This window comes from Numida meleagris, chromosome 25, assembly GCF_002078875.1.
Source record: "Numida meleagris isolate 19003 breed g44 Domestic line chromosome 25, NumMel1.0, whole genome shotgun sequence".
Lineage (NCBI taxonomy): Eukaryota > Metazoa > Chordata > Aves > Galliformes > Numididae > Numida > Numida meleagris.
In genome coordinates this window covers 476,950-498,412 of record NC_034433.1, presented here as the reverse complement: position 1 = coordinate 498,412, position 21,463 = coordinate 476,950, and the positions used below count along the sequence as shown (strand labels likewise).

The following is a 21,463-nucleotide window of genomic DNA, read 5'->3' as shown; positions in this document are numbered from 1 at the left end:
TCCAGAAGAGGACAATGTTCTCTTGCTTTCAGGTTCCTCCCATGAAAAAAAAATTACTGAAATGTGAAGAAGAGGAGGAGGGGAAGAGGCAGAAGAGGAAAATAGTCTGGTTATTTTAATTGATTGATTCAATTGGAAAGAAATGCAGGAGGAAAAAAACAACAACACACAACACACAGCAACAGACAAAATTAGGCACATAAAAGACTTCCCCAGGAGGAGGCAAACCAACACGGCACAACGCAAGAGGTCAGAAAGCAGCCACTGGTCAGCAGCAGGGCTCCTTTATTATCTCACAGGGATGGATGGCCAATACAGCTGCAGTAATGCCGGCAGGACCAAAGCTTTGCCCAGGGCTGACCGTGGGCACCAGGCGGTGGGGGGGGGGGGGGTGTTGTGATGGAGAGAATGGATCTGGGAGATCCCTGAGCCATGGGGAGAGAATTTGGGACTGTTTGCAGTGGCCTGTGTTCTCCTGACACTACCATCCACAAAACTGATTTCTCTTCCCTCCTCCTACATGAGCTGTCCTCACAATGAGGGAGCGAGCCCCCACACAGACTGTTCTGTGGGGGGGACACGTGCTTCTGAAGTGAGAGCCTGTTACAGGGTGAGGTTTGGAGGCAGAGAATGAGCCAGACCCCATCCCCACCAATCGGGAATCTGGCAGCTCTGGGCAGGAGGTGTGAAGGTGGAGGGCACCATGGGAGGGGGGAGGCCCATATCCCCCTGGGCACCCTGGCCAGGTGACTAAAGGCAAAGCACAGGGGTTTCTCAGGGGAGGTGTTTGCATATGGCTGCTTTGGGGGTCAGAGACCCATGGTTGGGTTGAAAGAGCGGTAGCATCCCCAGCCCCGGGTGTTGGCTGAAGGAGTGGGCTCTGCCCAGCGGTGAAGCTTCTGGCATGGAAACCACCCGGACATCAGCTGCCCCAACAAGTGTGCTGCTCATAACCCATCTCCTCCACCTTTGCAGCTGCTGGAGTGAGGGGCACACAAGCATACCTCCAGGGCTCTGCGGGGCAAGGACCCAGGGTTACCACCCCCTATGGATGACCACGTCGCTGCAGCTGGCTGCTTCCACATCTCTCTGCCGCAGAGCACTGCCTTGTGTGTGCTAAGCTGTCCTTAGGGCTGGGTTTTGCTCCCAGTGAGGAGGAGGGTCTCCCTGAACCGGTGGGCTCCCTCCCACACAGTCCCGAGCAGGGAAACGTGGTCCCCTCCCGTGGCTAGCCCGGAGTGTCTGGAGCTGTCAGAGCCCTTCCAGGACCTTGGCAACGGGCAGCACGGTGCCTGTGGCCACGGCGGGTGTGCGGGGGGGCGGGGGTAGGCGGGTCGTGCTGGTGCTCGAGGTGGAGCATCCTGCTGGCACCTTGCTGGCCGCCCAGCCCCGGGCCGGCCCTCCGCCCGTGCTGTGGGCACGGCTGCTCGGAGCTCTATAGGTGAGAGGTGTAGGGCGGCGGGGGCGGGGGGGGGCAGGAGGCGGCTCGGGGGCGGCGGGCGGCCGGCTCCCGGCTCTCTGGGGCCGTCAGTACCTCGCTGTCACTGAGGCAGGGGCAGTGCTCGGAGCAGCCCCTCTCCCTCCCCACAGCGCCCATCCTTTGCTGGCAGGGCACGAGCGTCGTGGAGGGGAAGCAGAAGCTGTCAAGGATGGGGTGAGCTCCCAGGGAATCGGGCGTCTCGAGTATGTGGTCGATGTCAGAGAAGCTGACCAGAGCCTGCGTGGAGTCGTAGGAGCTTTTCTCTGAGTCGTCGAACCCGCAGGGCTGGGGGCAGCTGCCCTTGTCCCGGCCCTTCTGCCGCAGCAGGCGGAGGTCATCCCTGCAGTGGGGGTTGAAGAGCAAGTAGAGCACGGGGTTCAGGCAGGCGGGCAGGGGCAGGACCACCAGGAGGATGGATTTGATGACCTCCGGGGTGATGAGGAAGAGGTTGAGCGTGGAAGAGAAGGTGAGGAAGGCCACCGGGCAGTAGAGGAGGCAGTTGGTGAAGATCAGCCAGGCCACGTGCTTGACCATGGCGCAGTCCCAGACGGCGCCGCACTCGCCCTTCAGCAGGCTGCAGTACAGTCGGATGTAGGTGCCCGTGACCGCCAGGAAGCACAGCATGTTCGTCATCGCCAAGGCCACGGTGAAGCCCAGGGTGGCGGGTTTCCCACCCGGGATGGGGTATGGGAGGCACAGCGGGGATGCTCCGTACTCCCCGACGGAGAAGAGAGGCAGAACCGCGGCCACGGAGGACAGCAAGAGGCAGCCGAGCGCCGCGGCCTTCACCTTGCCGAGGGAGGGTGCCTTCCTGTAGCCCCGCGCGCAGGAGACCGAAACGCTGCACTGCACCGCAGCCAACGTCAGCAGGAAGATGGCGGCTTCGGAGGCGAACACGGCCAGGAAGCCGGTCACCCTGCAGCCCGTGCCACCCTCCCACCTGGCGCCGAACTGTGCAAAGTGGCCGTAGGTCAGGGCATCGACAAGAGCCAGCATGCTGCAGGAAACGCCGCTCAGCGTGTTGGCTCCCGCAATGGAGCCGATGACAAACTTCACGGGAGAGAGGTAGCTGGGAGAGGCAAAGACAGCCAGGACCACCAGCCCATTGCAGAGCACTGAGACCAGAACGATGACCCAGACGCCCAGGCGAATGATCCAGCTCTCAAACAAGTGATCACAAGGCTTGAAGGGGCCTGAAAGAAACCCAAACTCAAAGTTAAAACCCCAAAGCAGCGCTTTGCTCTGGTGGTGCCGCTCAGAGCGGTGGCCCCAGCTCCTCAGGACATCTAGAATGTGGAAAGGGCAGATCCCGGCATTGCCAGCCCATCACTCTGTGCACGGCAAAGCCCTTTTGTTCTCCTGCCCCAGCCCTACCCTATGCTGAATCCTCTTCAGGCTCTGAAGTCAAGGGGGGCTTTTTCCAGAGGAGCTCACGGCCATAATGCCCCACATTTCTGTGGGTCTCCAGCCCCACTAATGCTCCTGGGCTCAGCCTGGCGCTCGGGCTCCTCTGCCAGGAGCTGCTCTTCCTCCCACCCCCCCGGGGATCTCAGAGTTGTGGAGCGGGGATGCAAGAGAGACAGCAGCACGCTGTGTCCCGCTCTGCACTGCCAGCTCTGCCCTAAAGCCGCGGCTTTGGCTGAGCCGTGTCTCATTGTGTTGGCATGAACGACCTCTGTGCAGAAGGGACGGCCAAGACAGGATGAAGTGTTAGAGAGGGAGGGAGGCAGCGGGAAAGGAGAAAGAGAGAGGGAGCTGCGGTGTCGCTGACTACAGGAAGATTGGAGGGTGATGGAGGGGGTGATACCGCTGATACCCGCACGGGGACACCATGCCCTTGTCCTCTCCCCACTGGCAGCTCCATCCAAGTGGGAGAAGGGAGCTGTCTGTCTCACTGGTCCCCAGCCCAGCCAGAGCCCAGCTTGAGAGCCTCACATCTCAGGTGGGCCAGGATCTCAGACGTGGTTTCTGTGTGAGACGTGGCAGGAAGGGTTGTGGGAGCCCGAGAGTTTAGCGATGCTCAAAGGAGAACAGATATATTCAAAGGGAAGGCTTTCCCTGGCTGCTCACCGGGGCTGGGCGTGCACTGGATAGTGGGGTGCAGCTTTGAGTCCTCAAGGTCCAGCTGGAGGTCATCTGCCTCTAGGTCATCTGCGAGAGAGCAACAGTGCTTGAAGAAGAAGGAGCAGAGCCATCGGGACGAGCAGGTCCAGCAGCTTTTCCCACCACCTGCCCTCGACTTAGACCTTCCCAACCAGAGCTGGTGGGGGGAGCCCAGTCAGTCTTATGGCTCTATGATCTTCAAGGTCCCTTCCAACCCAACCATCCCATGGGTTTGCGATTCTACAGTATCCCAAGCAGCAAAAGCTTTGGAGTTATTTTCTTGTAATGAGGTCACTTTCTCTCTTGTAGGGAAGGAATGTTTGGGGACTTTTTTCCTCCTGTTACAAGATTCATATAACACAGCTAAATCCCACTGCTGACCATCAGAAAGGAAGTGCTGGGAACATAAATAAGTTAAGTAGAGCAGCAATATCTCAACAGCTTCATCGTCAAAAATAGCCCATGTGTTGCTGAACAGAAAGGAGGAAGGATGTTCGTGTTCACTCCACGTTTGCACTGCTGTGGTTTGATATTTCAGGCAAACCCAATACTTTAACATCCGAAAATGTGGGCCTTTATGAGCTGCTAAGAGACTCATCTGGCACAGCTTGCGAGCACTCGGCGTTCCCCTCCGATCTCACGTGGAATCCATGGGCCTGAGGCCGGCTGGGCGGTGGGAGCCTGCGGGAGGGGTTGGTGTTTTGGCAGAGCCGGGACAGAGCATCCTCAGAGCCATCACAGAGCCACAGCGCCCGGCGGCAGCAGGAGCAGCGCTGCGTGCAGTGCCACGGCCCCTGGCTGCAGCTTCATTGAAGATGTGCAGCTCACCGGGCAAAGCCCCAGCTGTGTGCACAAGGAGCAATAAAGTGTGGGCTGCATGGAGGATGGAAAAGCGAACCCGGGTGAGAAGAAATCCCTGCAGCAGTGATCCCAGCACACAGCTCTTTGCATCGCCTGCGTGTAGCAGCGCCGTGCCCCGCTCCCGGCCCACGCGGCGCTGGCAGGACCCACACCTGCTGGACGCTGCGCAGACCTGCCGGCATTGCTAAACGCAGGATGGGGGCAGGGCAGATGGCAGCAGCAACGGACGCAGACCTGGGGAGTGCAGATGGCCTCTGTGTTTGCATGAGCATATAAACAACCACAGCCTCGGAGCTGCGTCCTGAAGCATTATTTCCACTCTCCAGCGGTTACAGAGGAGGGGAAGGATCTCACGCTTTTCTTTGTATCATTCTGAGGTTCCCTTGCAGTGGGGTCACACCGGCTGCTCTGTGAGTCTGTGAGTGCCAGCAGTGTGCTTCACACTCCCCTCTGACAGCCACGTGCAGCAGGATTCATGGGGTTAATGCAGAAGTACATTTTGGAGAACAGAAAAAATCGACTCCAGAACAGAAAGTGCTGTTCAGCTTCACCTGTGCGCCCTGCGTAGGCATGCAGGGCAAGGTTTGCTATTCCCCAAGCACTTCCTTTTCTTGCTGCGTCCCTGACCTTTGCTGGAGCACCGGGGTGCCCACACGGGCATGCTCCACTCCTCTGAGCTCATTGTCTCCATCTTAGTGTCTGCCCTCTGTGTGTCGTGGCAATGAATGAAGTTTTACAAGTGCCCAATCAGCTCTTCCTCCCATGCACTGACATCGATCAAAGCCCATTCATGGCAGCTGGCCAGCAGAGCTGGAGGAGGATCCCTCCACCTGCCCCGAGGCAGCTGGCAGCATCCGACCTGCAAACCCGGGGTGACACCCCAGCTGCCAGCAGGACCCTGCTGCGGAGCCTCATCCCGCCCAGTCTACTTACAGTGGTTGTCTGCGTGGCCTGGGAAGAGCTCCAGGGCCCTCCTGTGGGGATCGTCATCCTCAGGGCTCACGCCTTCTGCCTCCCATTGGTTGGACACTCTGAAGAACCCGCCGCAGCTTCCATAGGCGCAGCACTGGTAGGCGTAAGGTACCTCGAGGACTCTGCAAAGGGAGAAAAAGGAACTTGTATGTGACTCTGGCTTCTCATTGCTTTGCGCTTTGCGCTGGATTTTCATGCATCAGAAGCCAATCCATCATCCAATGGTCGCACTGCAGCACGACTTCGCTCTGCTGAAAGGGACTCGGTGTGGGTCAGAGCGCACACCCACGTCACCCCACAGGGAGCTGCTCCCTCAGTCCCCTGGTACAAACCGAAACCCTGCAGGCAGGAGCAAGGTGAGCGGAGGAATGCCCAGAGGTGCTGGATCTGCATCCTCAGCTCCCAGGGGACGACCTGGGGGACCCATGGCTTCCCCTTGGGAAAATCAGAGACCCTGACCCTAACCCTGAGGGCAGGTGCCTTCCCATGGAAGCCTCTAACAGATGAGGCGTGTTGGCAGCAGATGGAGCTTCCTCAGCCTGTTGGCCTGGAAAGCACGAGATAAACCAGGAAAGCAGGAGGCTGATTGATAGAAACAAGCAGAGACCGCACGGAGAGCCAGAAGGGAAAGAGCGGACGGGGCCCGTGGCGCAGGCAGTACCTCATTTTGGGGAAGCTGTCTGCAGAGAAGGGCTCGGAGAGCGCCGGGTTGCCCTGCAGCTTCAGGTGGGTCAGGCCACCCAAACCGCCCAGCGGCAGCGCTGCCAGCTGGTTGTCCGACAGATCCCTGCGGGAGGAAAGTGGAGAGCTGGAGCGCACCCAGGGCGCCGCGCCGGCCACGGTCCCGCTGCAAAACAAACGTCACGGCCACTTACAGCTTGGTGAGCGAGCGCAGCGTCACGAAGGCGTCGGGGTGAATGAAATGGATGTCATTGCAGCTCAGGTCTCTGCAAGGGAAGGACACGGCGCTGAGATGGGAGCAGAGCTGGAGTGTGAGCTGAGGGAAGGACTGGACAGCCTCACCGGGAGCACGGGGCGGCCGTCCCCACCGCGGCGCTTACATGGAGCGCAGGGCTGTCAGCTGCACAAAGGTGTCCGCTCCGATTTCGTGGATCCTGTTGTGCTGGAGACCTCTGGAAAAGCAGAAACTGGTCTGAGGAAGCAGCTGGAGGCAGCGTGCACACCTCGCAGGGGTCTCTGCCCCCCGCAGCAGCAGCATGCAGGCACAGCGCAAGCCATGCGAGTCTGGGAAACCTACTGTTATTTCACGGGGTGAACAAGAGCAGCAACAAAGCTGCTGCCTGGTGGGCACGGGTCCCACAGGGACGGCACCGTTGGGCTCAGGGACTGAAGGGTGGGAAAACGTTCGTGTAAGACACATGCTGTGTGACTTGAGTGGAGTGAAAGAGGGATTCACGGTGCTTTTATTTTAATGATAAGTCTGAATATGGCACACTGTGAAATACCGAAAGAAGAAATTCAGGTACCGTGCATGTTTACGGTCTAAATAAATCCCACTTTTCATTAGCTCATCTGGACCTTGAGTTAAGAAAGTAACATTTCAATGCTGTCACATCCTGCTCCTGTTCGCTATGTCTGGGACCTCGGAACAGTTCTGAGTGAATGAAGCTCCTACGCACGGGGAACGCTCCATTGTGCTGCGTTTGCACGTCTGCATTCCCAGCAGCGAGTGCAGTGCTCAGCCCTCCCGGAGCCGGGAGCTCAGTGCTGGGGCTGCGCTGCCCACGAGGTGACCCCCTTTGCCCCGAGCTCTCTACTCACAGCTCCTCCAGCCGCTGGCACCGGTGGAAGCTGGGCAGGTCTTCGATTTTGTTGTGCGACAGCTCTCTGCGGGGGAGAGACCAGCACAGAACGTTAGGGAAAGAAGGAGTGAAAAGAGAGTGCCTCTCTTTGGAGGCGGGTGTCCAAACCCTGATAGCAGTGCAATTAATGTCGGTAAATGAATGGGGAAAGAGGAAGAAGGAACAAGGTGGGGTGTCCCGATAAAAGCTGGCTCACGAGGAGGGGCAGGCATTGAGCACAGGCTCTGCCAGGAAGGTTTACAGCCTGATAACGTGCAAACATAAACAGAGCACATGGGGCCCTGCAGCCCGGACCGTCCCAAAGGCAATGGGGACACTTTGGTGGCAAGATGTCCATGGAGTTGGCCCAGATGTCTAAAGCTGAGAGATCTTCCCTGCAGGGACAGCTGGAGCCAAAATGCTACAATCTGCTAAGTTACAAATTGTGTTCTTTTATTTTTGTGTTTTTCTCCTTTCCAACTTCTGTGATCAAGAATTCACTCTTGTTGCTTTCCTGGAACAGACTTGTTTGCATTTCCATCTCGCGTGTATAAAGACTGATGAGAGGCAAGCCTCCTTCTTGCCCTCAGGCTGCGAACTTGTATAAATCTTGCTCATGACTCACTTCCTGAGGATGTCATTGACTGCAGACAAGGTTGGGGACCTCGGGAACCGAGGGGTGTGCTCCTGAGCAGACGCAGCAGTCAGCGGGCAGCTGGTTTCATCAGGTGCCAGGTTAAAGACAAAGCACATTCTCACACTCAGCATTGCTCCGGGCCTTGCTGAGCAGACAGGGCCATGGCAGCCTATGGATACGGAGCGAGATCCTGTCGCTGCTCTGCTGTGTGCGGGATGTGACTGTGTGCCCTGCAACCCTCCGACAGGGCAGGGCTCTGCTGGGCTGTGAGCAGCATCCTTGCCCCTGGGGCTGGAGGCCAGGGGAGCGCACCGGGCAGAGCCCTGTATGTAACGCCATGGAACCATGGCTTTTGTGCTGTGAACACCCAGGAGTTCAGAAACCTGTTGCTGTCCTCATGCAGTGCCCCTTGCTCTCTGCATGGAGCAGACAGCTCCTCACAGAGCGGAGCACGCTGAAGGCAGATGTGGCTGTGCTGTACTGCTCGCTGCCACCCGGAGCATCGCACCGCGCTGTGACAGGGCCACCGAGCGCATGGATGTGCAGCGTCAAGGCAATGTGTAAGGAGGTGTGTTCACAACAGGTATAGAACTGTGGGATGCTCTTCCCCTCCCTGAGCCAGACAAGAGGAAAGTCTGGGTTCTGATGGCTCTTTTCTGAAGAGCAGACAGGACAGAGAAACGCAGGTTACTCACAGGATGCGGAGGCTGGGCAGCTGCTGGCACACGGCTCTGGGGAGGAGGCGGATGCCTGCCCGGGTCAGGGTCCTGGGGGAGGGGAGGAGAGAGAAGAGGTGGTGTCACTGGGACCAGTGCACAGACTCTGCTACCTGCAAGCCCAGCTACCCAACCCAGGAAGAGGCAAGAGAGACAACGACAGTGAGATAATGAGATGCCTGGAAAGAAACAAAATCTGCCTTGGAAACAGGCACTGCTGCTGGGCCTGGTAAAGGTGAATGCAAGAAACTCTGGGACACTGCTGGGCACTGAACTCACTGGTGTCCCTGGCCGTGCCGGGGCAGCTGGCTGCGCACACGCTGCTGTCCCAGTTCCCTACCGCCCAGACTGGAGATCTGACTGGGGCCACCGCTGCCTCAGAAGCCCTTGTACTGGGCGCAGTGTGCCCCGGTCCGAGCAGCAAGGTATGGCCAGGGCTGGGCGGGCACTCACTGTGCTCCCACTATGGCTCCGCTTGTGGACCTGTGCCCCACGGAGACCCACAGGGCTGCAGACAGCGCGTCCTGCTGCTGCCTGCTCTCCTGGGCCTGCAGCCCCCACCCTGATGTGGCAAACACAGCAGAGGTTCCCATGGCAGCACCGTGCTGCACCGCACAGCGCTGGACCCGGGGCGGGCAGACAGGCACTCATCTCAACAGACCGCAGCCAAAGGCTCATTCCTTCACAGATGCAGAAGGAAAAGAAGAAAACAAACCAAAAAAACACCAACCCGAGAAGATCAGAGCATGCTCAACAGTACCGAGAGAGCAACTCACGGAGAAGAAAGCTGCTTTCAGGAGCCACAGGGATGAAACGAAGCAGAGAGGTGAGCGCCCAGGGAGGGGCAGAGCTGCACAGCACTGGGAGAGTTGTCCTGGACCGCCTTGAAGAGGGCAGAGCACAAATAGCAGGGTAAAAAGGAGAGATTTGCCACTCACAAAACTTCTAGGCTGGTGGTGCCTTTGAGGTCTGGGAATTCTCTGATGTCCGTTGCACCGTTGAGAGACCTGCAGGGAAAAGAGGTGGAAGTGAGATGGCACGAGGCCTCTAGGAAACGGGACGTGGAGAAGGCCACGGAGGTGTCCAGCTCGTGAGGCTCAGGCCTTGGCTGTGTTACCTATCTGAGCACCTGCTCGGGGAACTTACAGAGTGTGTAGCTTTGGCAAGTATTGGAAGGCAGACTGTCCAACAAACTGGATGGGGTTGTCATAAAAATGGCTGCAAAGGAAATGGGCAACTGGTTAGATTCTGCTGTGTATGCAGGAGAAGGTGCAGTTACAGGTCAAGAGGCTTGGGGCAGTAAGCTGCAAGCTGAGCAGGGTGTGCTGGCTGCCTCGTGAGGAACCCTTGCTTCCCTGACAGCAGCAGGCTCTCCCATCAGCCTCTCTGGGCTGAACACTGGTTAATCTGAGGTCTCCAATCCTGCTGCTCTGGAAGGATCCTTTAGGATTCTGCTGAACCAGGCAGGCTTCAAAGAGGCAAAGCCCTCCATCGATTCTTGCATGGTGCTGAGCCTCGCTGGGAAACACCTTGCATGTGACCATACCTCTGATCTTATGTACCCACAGCACCTCCTACCCATCACCGTCAATGGAGAGAAGTGGGAACATGAGTGTGCCAGATGTGTCCCACCCCCACATTGCTCCAGGGGGAAGACGGGGAGGGGGCTGCTTTATTTTGGGACTGTTTTCACCCCGCTGACCACTGCTCTGTTGGCATTTCTAACATGAGGCAGATGTCACCCAGGTCTTAGGAAATCCCATTACACATGGCATAGCCTCCCACTTCCCGCTCCTTCATTGCCGTCAGCCTTGCTAGCTGCAGCCGAGTTCAGCTGAGGATAAAGGAGAACCCATGGCACAGAAGCGGAGGCGTAGCTGAGAAGGAGCTAATTTCAGCTTCCATTACATTAGCCTCCATACAACAAACGTCAAATTGCGGTCATGCTGACAACTGTCAGAAATCCCAACCAAAGATGTAAGGAAATGCCTCTTCCCAGGAGATGTAAAGATTTAGGAAACACTGTTTAATTTTCTTACATTGTTTGGAGAAGGGGATTCCCAACAAATGCATTCTCTGGAATAGCTTTGATGTTGTTGTTATGAAAACCACTGTTGGGAGAAACAAACATCTTGATGTTAATGCATCAGAAAGGCTTGGAGACGCCTCCCTTCCTCGACACTTTTGGGGCAGAGGGCCTTTAGAGGACGCACGTGAAATAGGAGGTGAAGGCTCTGTTCTGCCCGTGGCATCAGCTCAGCGCACAAAGTCTTTTCTCGGGACTGGGGAGCCCTATCAGTTGGCCTTGGCCCTATCTTGGGTCTTCTACCCTTGTGGGTGTTAACTCAAGTGATTTCCTGCTCTTAGTGTCTCCAGGCTGCCCTGCTAGATAAGAGAGCAAGCCACTAAAATGGCCATAAGCAGCCAGAATTCCCTGCTGTAGCCTTGTCCTAAGAGAGATCAAACAGTTTGTGTGTGTCAGAGGGGCAGCACAGGGCGTAGAGAAGCCCCAGCCCCACAGCAGCACAGGTTGCTCCATAATGACAACTCCCCCAACTCGGGGAGCAGGCATCTGGAGATCAGGTGGACTTGGAGCCCATCAGACACCGAAGCAGAACAAGGAGCTGCAGGAGGAGCTGGCTCCTCACCTCCACCATCCGTGGGGCTGGGGGGGATGGGTTGGGGGTGATTAGTGGGAATCGAGGGGATAAACCGTGCAGAGTGGGGAGGGTGGGCGAGAGAAAAAAGGGCTCGAGCCAAGCGCTCTCCCCAGTCAAAGCACAGGCAGTGCTTTATAGGTCGCTCTCCAACAGAGAACACTTTCGAAAAGGAATAAATAGAAAATCTCACAGCTCCTGCAGTCGGCCCAGCGTCCTGATCGCCCCTGGGAATTCCAGCAGCTCATTGTAATTGAGATCCCTGAAAGACAGAGAGGAGGAAAACAGTCATTAATGTTGCTGAAGGAACCCAGCGGAGCGTATCTGTGCTTTGAAGGCATGGAAACTTGGTCATTAAGCATGGGAGACAGGCTTTTCCTACCGTGCCCATCCAGCCACTGCCTGGAAACCAAGTCTCACACGTTCCTGCTGCAGGGATATTCCCTTTGAGGAGCACTGTCAGGAGGGAGCCAGTCCAAGCCGTGGCTGCTGCCATCTGCATTCCTTCCCTGTGAGTCTCTTGGTGCCCAGAGCTGGACCACGCTGCTGCTTTTTGTCTCCAGAGCGCCCAGTTCCCCTCTCCCAGGGTCTCTCCCCTAGGCACTAGGGCTGGGAATCATTTTTCCTGCCTTTCCAGGTCATGAAAGGATGTTATGAAGAACAAGAAACACGAGAACAGCTTCAGCTCAGCCCATGGAAGGGCTCTCTCTAATTGTAGAGGGGAGCAGAGACCTGCAGAGCAGGGGACAGCTTCCTTGGTGCTTCTTGTAGGGGCGCTGGAGCTCCCAGCCGCTGGGACGTGCTGGGGTCCAGTATGAGGAGCGTGCTCTGAGAAGGTCCAGGTCTTGCAACCTCATACTGAAAGCATGAGCCAAAGGTGGAAGTGATGTGGAAGAGGTGTTGACAGTTCTGGATGTTAAGTTTAATTTGCAGAATAATAAATTAAATAAAATAGAATATGTTTAATATAGGTGGTCATAATGATAAGCCCAGAGTTTATCTGCCCTAACTTGGCAACTGGAATCTTAGAGTCATAGACACATAGAATTATAGTTTAGGGTCATGGAGTCATCACATCATTGAGGTTGGAAAAGTCCTTCAAGATCTTCAGGTCCAACCACTGAGTCCCATCTTCAAGCCGCGTTCCTCAGTACCACATCCAAACATCTCCTGAACATCTCCAGGGATGGGGACTCTGCCACCTCCCAGGGCAGCCCATTGCATCGCTTGGCCACTCTCTTCCTGAAGAAACTCTTCCTGATACCCAGTCTGAGCCTCCTGCGGTGCAGCGTGGGGCTGTTTCCTCATCCCCAAGCCTGCTGCACTGCATTTGCTCAGCAAATCCCTGCTGAGCAGGGGGACCTCCAGCAGATCAGCAGCCACGGGGGTCATCCACAAACCCAGCGAAGGTGCACTCGATCCCCTCATCCAGACCATCGATACGAACATGAAACAAAACGGACTCCAGCACTAACACCAAGCTGGCACCTGCAGGAAACGATGTGTTGAGCTATGGGGCACGGGCAGCCGGGGGGGATCGGGCTGATCCTGCTGCTCCCTGCAGCCCAGGCTGGCAGCGGGGCTGGGCATCCTGCAGCACGCACAGCGCGCGCCCTGAGGGCAGCTCCGGCCAACACGGACCCATCTGACTCCTGCTGGACAGCCCAGACCCCGAAGGCTGAAAACTGCGTGACTGCTTCCTCCCTGCATGAAACTCACTGCGTTTTAAGTGGGAGATACTCTGGAACATAAGGGTAATTACGGGCTCCTGGATATTACTGTATAATTACACTTAATGGACCTCAAAGTAATTACCACGTAACCCGGATTGTGGTTTCCAGAACAGAAATAACCATCCATTCACACAGCGATGAGTTGCTGCCCGATTTCCTTGTAATCCTCATCCTCTGGGCCCAGGCACAGTAATTCCATTATGATCCCCTTGTCCCCCCCCACCCCAAGGTGCTCTCCCTTGCCTGTGTCCCTGTAATCACCGTTGTGTCACTGCCTTGGCTTTGCCGGTGGGTGCTCCCGCAGTAAATCACCCCACATTCTCCCCGTTGCCTTCCGTGGTTCAGGCTGATGGAGCTGACTCCATCCCTTTTTCTGGCTCTGTCTCTTGTCAGTGCCTGATGAACGTGTCCCAGGACAGCAGTCCCTGGGGAGGAGCAGCGAGCTCTGCCCCCGGGGATCCCCGCACACCTGATGTGGAGCTCTGGGCCCCGGCCCGGGGCTGAGCTCCTGCCCAGCGATACCGACGTGCCTGCCAGCAGCCGCCAGGTGGGAAGTGTTGCCCAACAGAGACGAGACTCACATCACCTGTGACTCACCAACAGAAGAAGCGTTGGATCTGTACCCAATACTCTTTACAGGGGTAATTCGGCACGCTGTAAGATTTTTGCCCATCTTTCTCTAGAAATGCACTTCCTTTCCAGGCCGGGTCTCTTCCAGGCAGGCTGCTCTTTCATCAGCAGATGAACGTTTTGTTTGTACCTCGATGTGTGTGCAAGTACGCACAGGACCCGTTCTTCCTGAGTGAGCACACACCTCTCCCAGCCCTGGCAGCATCCCCGGGCCTCCCCCGCCGCGTTCGGCGGATACAAAGAGCATTGTGTTCGGCAGCTCCCTCTGGGGAAGAAAAGCCATCGCTGGCTCCTGGTATGTGCTGGGCTTGTTGGGAAGTGGAAGTGCACCCAGGTGTAGTCATGCTGCTCCAGCCTGGCCGCCAGCAATGCGGCTCTGCTCAGGAGGAGAGGCCATGCGCCCACGCTCGCTCCTGCCGGTGCTTCTTGGTTTTTGGCGTGGCGAGGCTCCCTCCTGGGAAATAAACCCATCTGTCCTCGTTAGCAGCTTCCCTGAGCACTGCCCGCCTCCGACTGCCCCTGCTCTGGGTGCCTGACTTGCCTCCAGCGCTGCCCTGCGCCAGATTTCAGGGAGCTCGTCTGGCTGGGGGCTGGATGAGGCAGGCACCGCGGTGCTCCCCGGCATTCAGCCCTTCCCAGCAGTGGGGCAGCTAGTCCCGAGGCCCAAACCCAGGGCAGCCCCCGAGGGCAGCCTCCCGGTCTCTTCCTTTTCCTTCCCAGAGCTTGAACCTAATTCGAATCTCTGGAGTGAGCCTGCAGCTTCGTACGCGGAAGATCTTAACCAACTCTGTTGTCTATGTAGAAATGAAAGCAAACTGACATCAAAGGCGCAGCTATTTTGGGCCGTAAGTGCTGGGCTGATTTGGAGCTGACAACACACAGCCCGGCTCCATTAATACCTTCAATCGGGCCAGAGGGAGAAGGAGGGGAAAGAGTCTCAGGTCAATTTTCTGCCTGTTAGGGGCTGTTAGTGGTTCCACGCAGGAAGCCAAAAAAGAAAAAAAGCCAATTACACAGTACTATAAATTCTTGCATAAGCCACAAAACGCCGCAAAGTTGCAGCTAATAAACCTGAAGATGCCACACGCTGAGGGGTGGGAGGCGGCACGCTGCCGGCTGCTTGTGTCCCGGTGCCCAGCGCTGCCGCCAGCCCGGGATGCTCCCGTGGTGCCTGCTGCGTTTCCACCTGTCCTGCCCTGCCAGCTCACCAGTAATCACCGCTGCTGCAATGGGAGAGATTTAATTGGGGCTCTGAAAGCCCGTGGTGAGCACCCAGCCCAGCCCGACCCGCGAATTCGGGCGGTGGGAATGGGATTCCCGGGAAGGTCGGCACCTGCACCTTCAGCGGATGCTGCCCCGTGATGAAGGAGGTTTGGGGTCACAGTTCTGCCCCCCGTGCCTCCCCTGGCCCCGATGTTACAAGCACAGCGTGGATTTTGGGGTGCTGAGGGGTATTTAGCTTCTTGCTGAGCCCTGAGGATCGCTCTTTTCTGCTCGCTGTCTGACTCGGTGACGGTGCCATGGGGGTTAGGGGAGATGCATCCTCCCCATGGTGCACAGCTCGGGAAACCCAAGCCAGGTCCGGAGCCGACTGCAGACCCCGAGCAGGGTGGCTGCGTGCTGCTCCTTTGTGTGGTCCCCTGACCCTGTGGGGCACAGCAGCCACTCCGAGCAGAGCCTGTCCTGGGCTGGGCTGCTCATCAAACCCGTGAAGCTGCTGGGAGCACCCATCAGTGCCACGCTTCTCTCGTGTAGCATCAGCACAAACTCCTCGCCCTAAATGGAGACTTCCAAGAGGCGTGCGCCCAAGAGTGCGCAGGGCAGAGAACTGCCCTACAGTGGGATTCACCTGTGGGCAACGTCCTGTTCACATTGGGGGGAGCAAACATGGTCCAAAAATGCCCACTTTAGCAGATTACAGGGAGCACCTAGGATGTGACAGCAAAGTTAGTGTGAGCAGAGACATGGGTGCTGGCGGTACCCGATTTCTTCCAGAAGAGCAGTGAGCTCTGCACAAGGCTCTGTGCTGGCAGCCAGCCTGGAAGCAGCCCAACCTCTTGCACGGGGCTGCTCAGCTCATGGGGCACATGCAGTGCCGTGGCTGCGCAGCAGAGGACCTGTCTGTAGGTCCTGTCTTGCACATCTGCAGCTGCCGGTCCCGGATTTCTGTTCTCCATTTAAAAACTCAGCAGTGCCCAGAATGTGTCTCCTCCAAGCAGCATTGCTGTCTGTTCTCTAACTGAGGAAGGTGCTGAATTAAATATGTTTTCAATCCCGGGTGATTTACTCAACAAGGTCGAAACCAGCCTTTGAGTGCAGGATCTCGTGGGGGGTCTGGGAGCACGAGCGCTGCCCTGCACGTACCACTGAGGACAGACAAAGGGAGCGGACCACAGAGCGGAGCCCGGGGGGGACCTCGGGCGCTGGGACGCACGGACGATTCCGCGGGGCTGCTGGGTCGGGCAGGAGGGGCGCGGAGCGGCCGCGCTTTGCCACGCACGGGGAGCAGCGGGGTGGGGGAAGCCTGGTTACAGCGGCAGGAAGGGTACGGGGACCCCCAGCCGCCCCCCGGGTACACAAACCCTGCCCCCCCGCAGCACGCTGGTGCTGGAAGAAAGGAACAGGAGTGGGGACAACGCTTCCGGGTTTTAGGAGCAATTTCTTCTCTGGAAGAGCGGTGATGCGCTGACACAGGCTGCACAGGGAGGGGGTGGGTCACTGCCCGGGGGGTCCAGAACTGCGGAAGGCGATGAGCCTTCTAGCACAGCCGTAACCCGGGGAAAGAGGCAGTGACCTGGGGTAGCTCCGCTCTGTTTGATTTCTTCCTTATAATCTTCCCAGACGTGGTGTGTCTGCGCAGGGGCAGGTTCAGGCGAAGCTCAGAGCCCGGTGGGAAGGTGCAGGTTCAGAGCCCGAGCTGCAGCACTGAGCACCGCGGGCTGCTGCTCCCGGGACAGGAGACGCGGCGAACCGGGACCAGGTGGCCCACGGGGGCTGTCCCCGTGCCCGCAGACAGCAGTGGGGCGGCATTTGGCACCTCGGACTTCTCCCGGGTGGAAAAGTCACCTTCCGTGGGATGATCAGAGCAGGCGACGCGCTTTGTAGCTCTGTTCTTGGCAGAACCACGCGGCTCTGGGCTGCGGTCCCTATCCCCAGAGCCCCTTTCTGCATCCCCTGCCTCCTCGGGTGGGACAGGGTGGGAGCATGGGGCCACGCGCCGACACGTGGTGGGCTCAGAGCATCAGGAGGAGCAGGCGGAGCTGGGGCAGCCAGCAGAGCATCCCCGGGGAGTGAACGCGTTGGCAAAGCCAAATCCCACCAGAGGAGCAGGGCAGAGCGTTTTCCAGAACAGCAGTTTTGCCCTGAGAGGGTTAAGCAGCCCTCGTACGAACTGCGGTGGTGATACTTCCCATTTCCTTCCTGCCTTCAGCGCCTGGGTTGTACCTTGTATTCATTCTTTTTCTTCTTCCATGGATTCCATTCTTCCATAGCTCTCTGGAGCAGGCGGTGGGCTCCAGCTCTGCTCTCCGTTTACAGACCCAACTAATTACCCAGACCCGACTAATTACCCGGGTAATGGGGCAGTGCGCTGTGGGAGCCGGTGGTCAGAGCTTTTCCTGTGAGGCAAGGTCAGGCAGATCGGCCGCCTGCAGCCAGAGGGTTTGGGATCCAGCCCTCCCGGGAGGTGTGTTTAATTTATGAGCGCTATTTAAAAAATCAAAAAAATCAAAAAAAACGAAAGGTTTTAAAATGAGTGAAGATTTGCTCCTTCCAAGTGACTTATCGCCTTTGTCTGACAAAGGAGTTGGGGGGGACGAGGGTGGGGAGGGAGAGAGCGGCGGGGTCAGCTCAGGCAGAGCGGATGGGCGAGGGCTGCGGGGCCGCTCAGAACCACGTCCCCCATCACATCCCTGCCAGGACCAGGCACCTGGGCAGCCCAAGGAGCGAGGGCCTTGTCTGGCTGCTGCTCTGGGGCGGGGAGGAGCCCTGGACGCTGCTTTCAGTTCAGTCTGTGCTCTGTGCACACTCCTTCCCTTCCAGGTCCGCTCCACGGAACACTGACATCGATCAGCATTGCCAGTCTGATGAGTTCCAAGCCAGACGCTGCGAGGCACGGAGAACCCAGGGCGGTCGAGTGCTGGTTTCAGACTGGCTGCAAAGCTCAAGGGCCTTATGAGAGCGGTCAGCTTTCCAGGCGAAGGTGGGAAGGAAGCAACCCGGGCACAAAGTCTTTGTCACTATGGAAACAGTGTGAAATACTCTCCTAATGCAGCTGTGGGGAACTTGGTTCCTGCGTTGCACCATTGGGCAGCATTTTCCCTTGCTGCTGCTTTCCAGACGAAGCTGCTCTCCCCCAGCACCGTGCTCCCAGCTCCGACGGTGCAAAGTTTGCACTGAATGTCTGCGAAGATCAACCTCTGCCATTGCAGCGGTGCTCCTGGCTGCTCCAACTTCTCTCTGCAGGCAGCTTTTCCACCCACATCCCTACTCACCAAGCTTTCACCACGTCACAGGCACCATATAATCCCCTTCCCCCCATCCCCTGTACTGTTAGAAATCGAGAAGTGGAGGAGAAAATGACCAGGAAATGTAAAAGTTAAGAGCTTCCCATCCGAGGCAGCTGGAAGCAGTGACACTGCCTGATGTTCTGCTGCACGCATTGAACAGCACAAAGAGCAATGCAACACAGGCAGGTTCTGCAGGGCAGCAAGGCTGGTGCTCGGCTCGTGGTGTGCCTCACTCCTGCTTTTTCTCCAAAAGCTTCATCAGAATTTGCTAAAATAGACATTTTCCTGCCTAGCTGAATATGAAGAGAAACACTTCCCTTAGGTTTCTGATCTAAAGCTTTGCAGGCTTTTCTGCACCCCCCCCAAAACAATGCTTTCCTCTCAAGCTCTCCAGCTCTTCCACCATTGTGCCTGGATTATAATCAGCACTTGGCCACAAGCACTCGTTTTAGGAACCCCGGAGATGTTTCTGTCTTCACCTCCTCTTCCCCTCCTGCAGCCTTCCAGGAGGTAACGCCCACGGGGTAACTGAGAGCACAGCACCGCCAGCACCAGCCAAGAAAATGTGCTAAGTGCTGTCAACAGAATGTAATCATAACCTGAATTAAAGGCTACGTGCAGGAGACCGTAACAGTCCCCACACGCACGGGAGCTGCGGGTCTGGCAGCTCGGCTGGTGCGGCCCACGGACCCGCACTGCTCCCCAACCCCGGGCAGGGACACACAGAGGGGAAAGAGGCGACTCACAGCGTTTCCAGGTTGTGCAGCCCATCAAAGCCCTTGGCCCCCAGGCGCTGGATCCGGTTGTTGTGCAGGTGCCTGCGGACAGAACAGAGATGTTCAATGGAGATGGGAGATGACTTTTTCCTGCCAACCTGAGCCACAGCCCAGGGACATCCTGCAAGCTGAGCACGGCCTGTGCTGGGATGGTGAGTGGGGTGCAAGGTCCCCTCTCCCGTCACATGGGTGCAGTAGTGCTCACAGAGCAGCCCCTATTCTCCCAGGAAGACCAGGCTGACACGGGAGTTTTTCTAAGACCTTAACTTGGGGTGAAAATGCTTAAAATGAACCTTCAAGAAACACTCTACATCTGACCTGCAGATGTTGGACCCAACCCTACCGGAGCCATGTGACTTCATGGGCACCGGGTGCTATTGGAGGGCAGGGTCGTACTCAGACTCCTCACAGCCTTAATAGCAGCAGGAAGGCTTTGAGTTCCAAATCATCCTCTTAGTCACAGCTTATTATTGTTCCTTGCAAAAAAAAAAAAAAAAAAAAAAAGTCCTTCCAGTCCTGGATTAGCTCCAGTTTGATTGCAATGACAGTTATCTTCAGTTTAATGCCTGGCAGAAGGGCTGGGGCCATGCAGCAGGCCAGTGCACATTCTCTACACTAAAGCAGCATTTTCCCCTGTTCTCCTTCTTCCTAGCACTGTGCCGTGGACACTTAGTGCTGAGGTCTCTGGAGCTCCCAGCCCTAATGGTGGAGCTGGGGCCCCTGCCTTGAAAAGCCACCTGGGAGGAGGGTGGTGAGCTCCCTTGGGTTCTCATCTGCTGGGTTCTCTGTTTTCACATGGGCCTCCTATTCCATGTCTGCTTTTTGGCCAATCCAAGATCTTCATCCCTGGATTCTTTCCTCTCTGGCTGTCAGAGGCTGTGTGTGTGTGCGGGTATTGGAGTGCTTTAGCCACTCGCTTTCCTTTCCAGCTGGTGGGAGCCACGTGGCTACCAGAGCAGCTCCCTCTGAACGCCCTCAGGGCACCCTGAAGTCAGGAAGGTGTTATGAGCATCTTGGGCAGAGTCTGCTGGAAAACACGAGACAACCCTGCTGCGCAGCCTGCGCTTCCACCAGCTCGTGCTCAAGCACATTGGGGAGGTCCGTGCTTGTGTGGAGAAGCGCCCAACACGGAGCTAAGGTCCTGCAGGGCAGGACACTCTTGCTGATCTCCATCAGGACAGGCTTCCCCACCAGTTCAGGTTCTCCTTCAGCAGAGCCCCGTGTGGTTCCTCTGCTGCCGCACCGCTCGCCTTGGGGTCCCCCTCCCACGCTCAGAGCTGCACCAGCCGTCGTCCAACGCCGCTGCCTCCTTCCAAGAGCCCGCGGGAGGCTCCACACTGGCAGGTGGATCAATGACTTTTTTCATTATTTGCTGCTTGATCTAAATCTGTCTCAGCTTGAAAAATCTCTCGCTCCACCTGGCTTCCAGTGGGAACCGTTTGGCTGAGCGCGCACGGCTCCCACTGCCAAATCCTTGGGGTGAAACAGGAGGGAGCTGGGAGGCTCGAGGGCAGCTCGGCGGGGCTTGCAAAACAGCGCGGCTCAGAAAGCAGCCCAAGACGGATGTGAGCTGCGGGGATGAGCACGTGCAAACATTTCAGAGGATGGGGAAAGGAAGGGAGAGAAGCGTGATGAAATACGTTTGCTCCTCTGAGGCTGAATCTTGCAGGAGAAATTCTCTTTATCACAAGAAAAGAAGCTCAAGTCCAGATGGTTTCCTATCAGATTTTATGAGTTAGATGCAGAGCGTGTTGTCCTCACTTCACTTGGCGCTTCCAGTGCAAGATGGGGCCAGTCGTTAGGTTCCCTTTGAACTCTGGGAATGGCACTGGGCAGATGGAGGCTTTGGATCTGGAGTCGCTCCCCCCCATCACAGGAGCCCCCCAGCCCCACAGCTCAGCGTGAGGAGAGAGGAAACGCTGAGCGCTGGAGAAGAAGCGAGCTCCCTGCGGCTCTGCTGGGCTGGCACAAACAGACCGTTGTGTCCGGGCTGCGACAGGTGAGCAGCTCGGTCCGACTGCTATTACCCCAATCGGGCGAGGAGAGAGAACAGAAAAGCAATCACCTGCTGTGTTTATATTTGGCTGCGATGGGCTTTGTCTGGAGGCAGAGTAATGGAAGCCATCCGAAGGCTGTTCTTTGTTGGTGAGAAAATTGAGAGAACCGAAAAAGAGAGTGAGGAGCAAAACTGTTGTCCAAGCTTAACTCTAGAGTCATTATCCAACCACATGGCAATAATAGAAACAAGCCAGTCTGAATGCAATATAAACTGGAAAGGTAAACACTTGAAAAGACATTCTTTTCTTCCATCCTGCCCCTTTTTTTTTCCTCCAGTGGTAAACACATCTTAACAAGTGGAATTGCAACATCTCTAATGTTTGTCAATTTGAGCTCAGCCCACACAACGTTATATTCTGCCCTGTAAATTACAGCTGGAATGATGGCAGATAGAGATATTTGGTTCTGGGCTATAAACAACCATCTCACAATGCACAAACATGAGGAGTCTGTAAGCCTCTCCTACTGGAGCTGGGATTCACTCTGTCCCTAGTAAAACCAGCGAGCACTGAGGTCTGTGCATCTCCAGG

At 56.8% G+C, this 21,463-nt stretch overlaps 1 protein-coding gene across 2 annotated transcripts in view; it reads right to left on the bottom strand.

Annotated features, from left to right (window-relative positions):
• LGR6 (leucine rich repeat containing G protein-coupled receptor 6) overlaps positions 101-21,463 on the bottom strand; it is an 80,577-nt gene continuing 59,214 nt past the window's right edge. Inside the window, exons 6-18 of one of the 2 annotated variants that reach the window (XM_021376957.1) lie at positions 18,846-18,917; positions 11,422-11,490; positions 10,611-10,682; positions 9,718-9,789; positions 9,510-9,578; positions 8,551-8,622; positions 7,199-7,264; positions 6,478-6,549; positions 6,292-6,363; positions 6,078-6,203; positions 5,378-5,538; positions 3,551-3,631; positions 101-2,673 (exon numbers count right to left, since the gene is read on the bottom strand). In XM_021376957.1, the coding sequence (XP_021232632.1) occupies positions 1,436-2,673; positions 3,551-3,631; positions 5,378-5,538; positions 6,078-6,203; positions 6,292-6,363; positions 6,478-6,549; positions 7,199-7,264; positions 8,551-8,622; positions 9,510-9,578; positions 9,718-9,789; positions 10,611-10,682; positions 11,422-11,490; positions 18,846-18,917 (2,242 nt within the window). In that variant the 3' untranslated portion in view covers positions 101-1,435. The remainder of the gene's footprint in view (positions 2,674-3,550; positions 3,632-5,377; positions 5,539-6,077; positions 6,204-6,291; positions 6,364-6,477; positions 6,550-7,198; positions 7,265-8,550; positions 8,623-9,509; positions 9,579-9,717; positions 9,790-10,610; positions 10,683-11,421; positions 11,491-18,845; positions 18,918-21,463) is intronic. The other variant, XM_021376958.1, reaches the window with a different exon arrangement.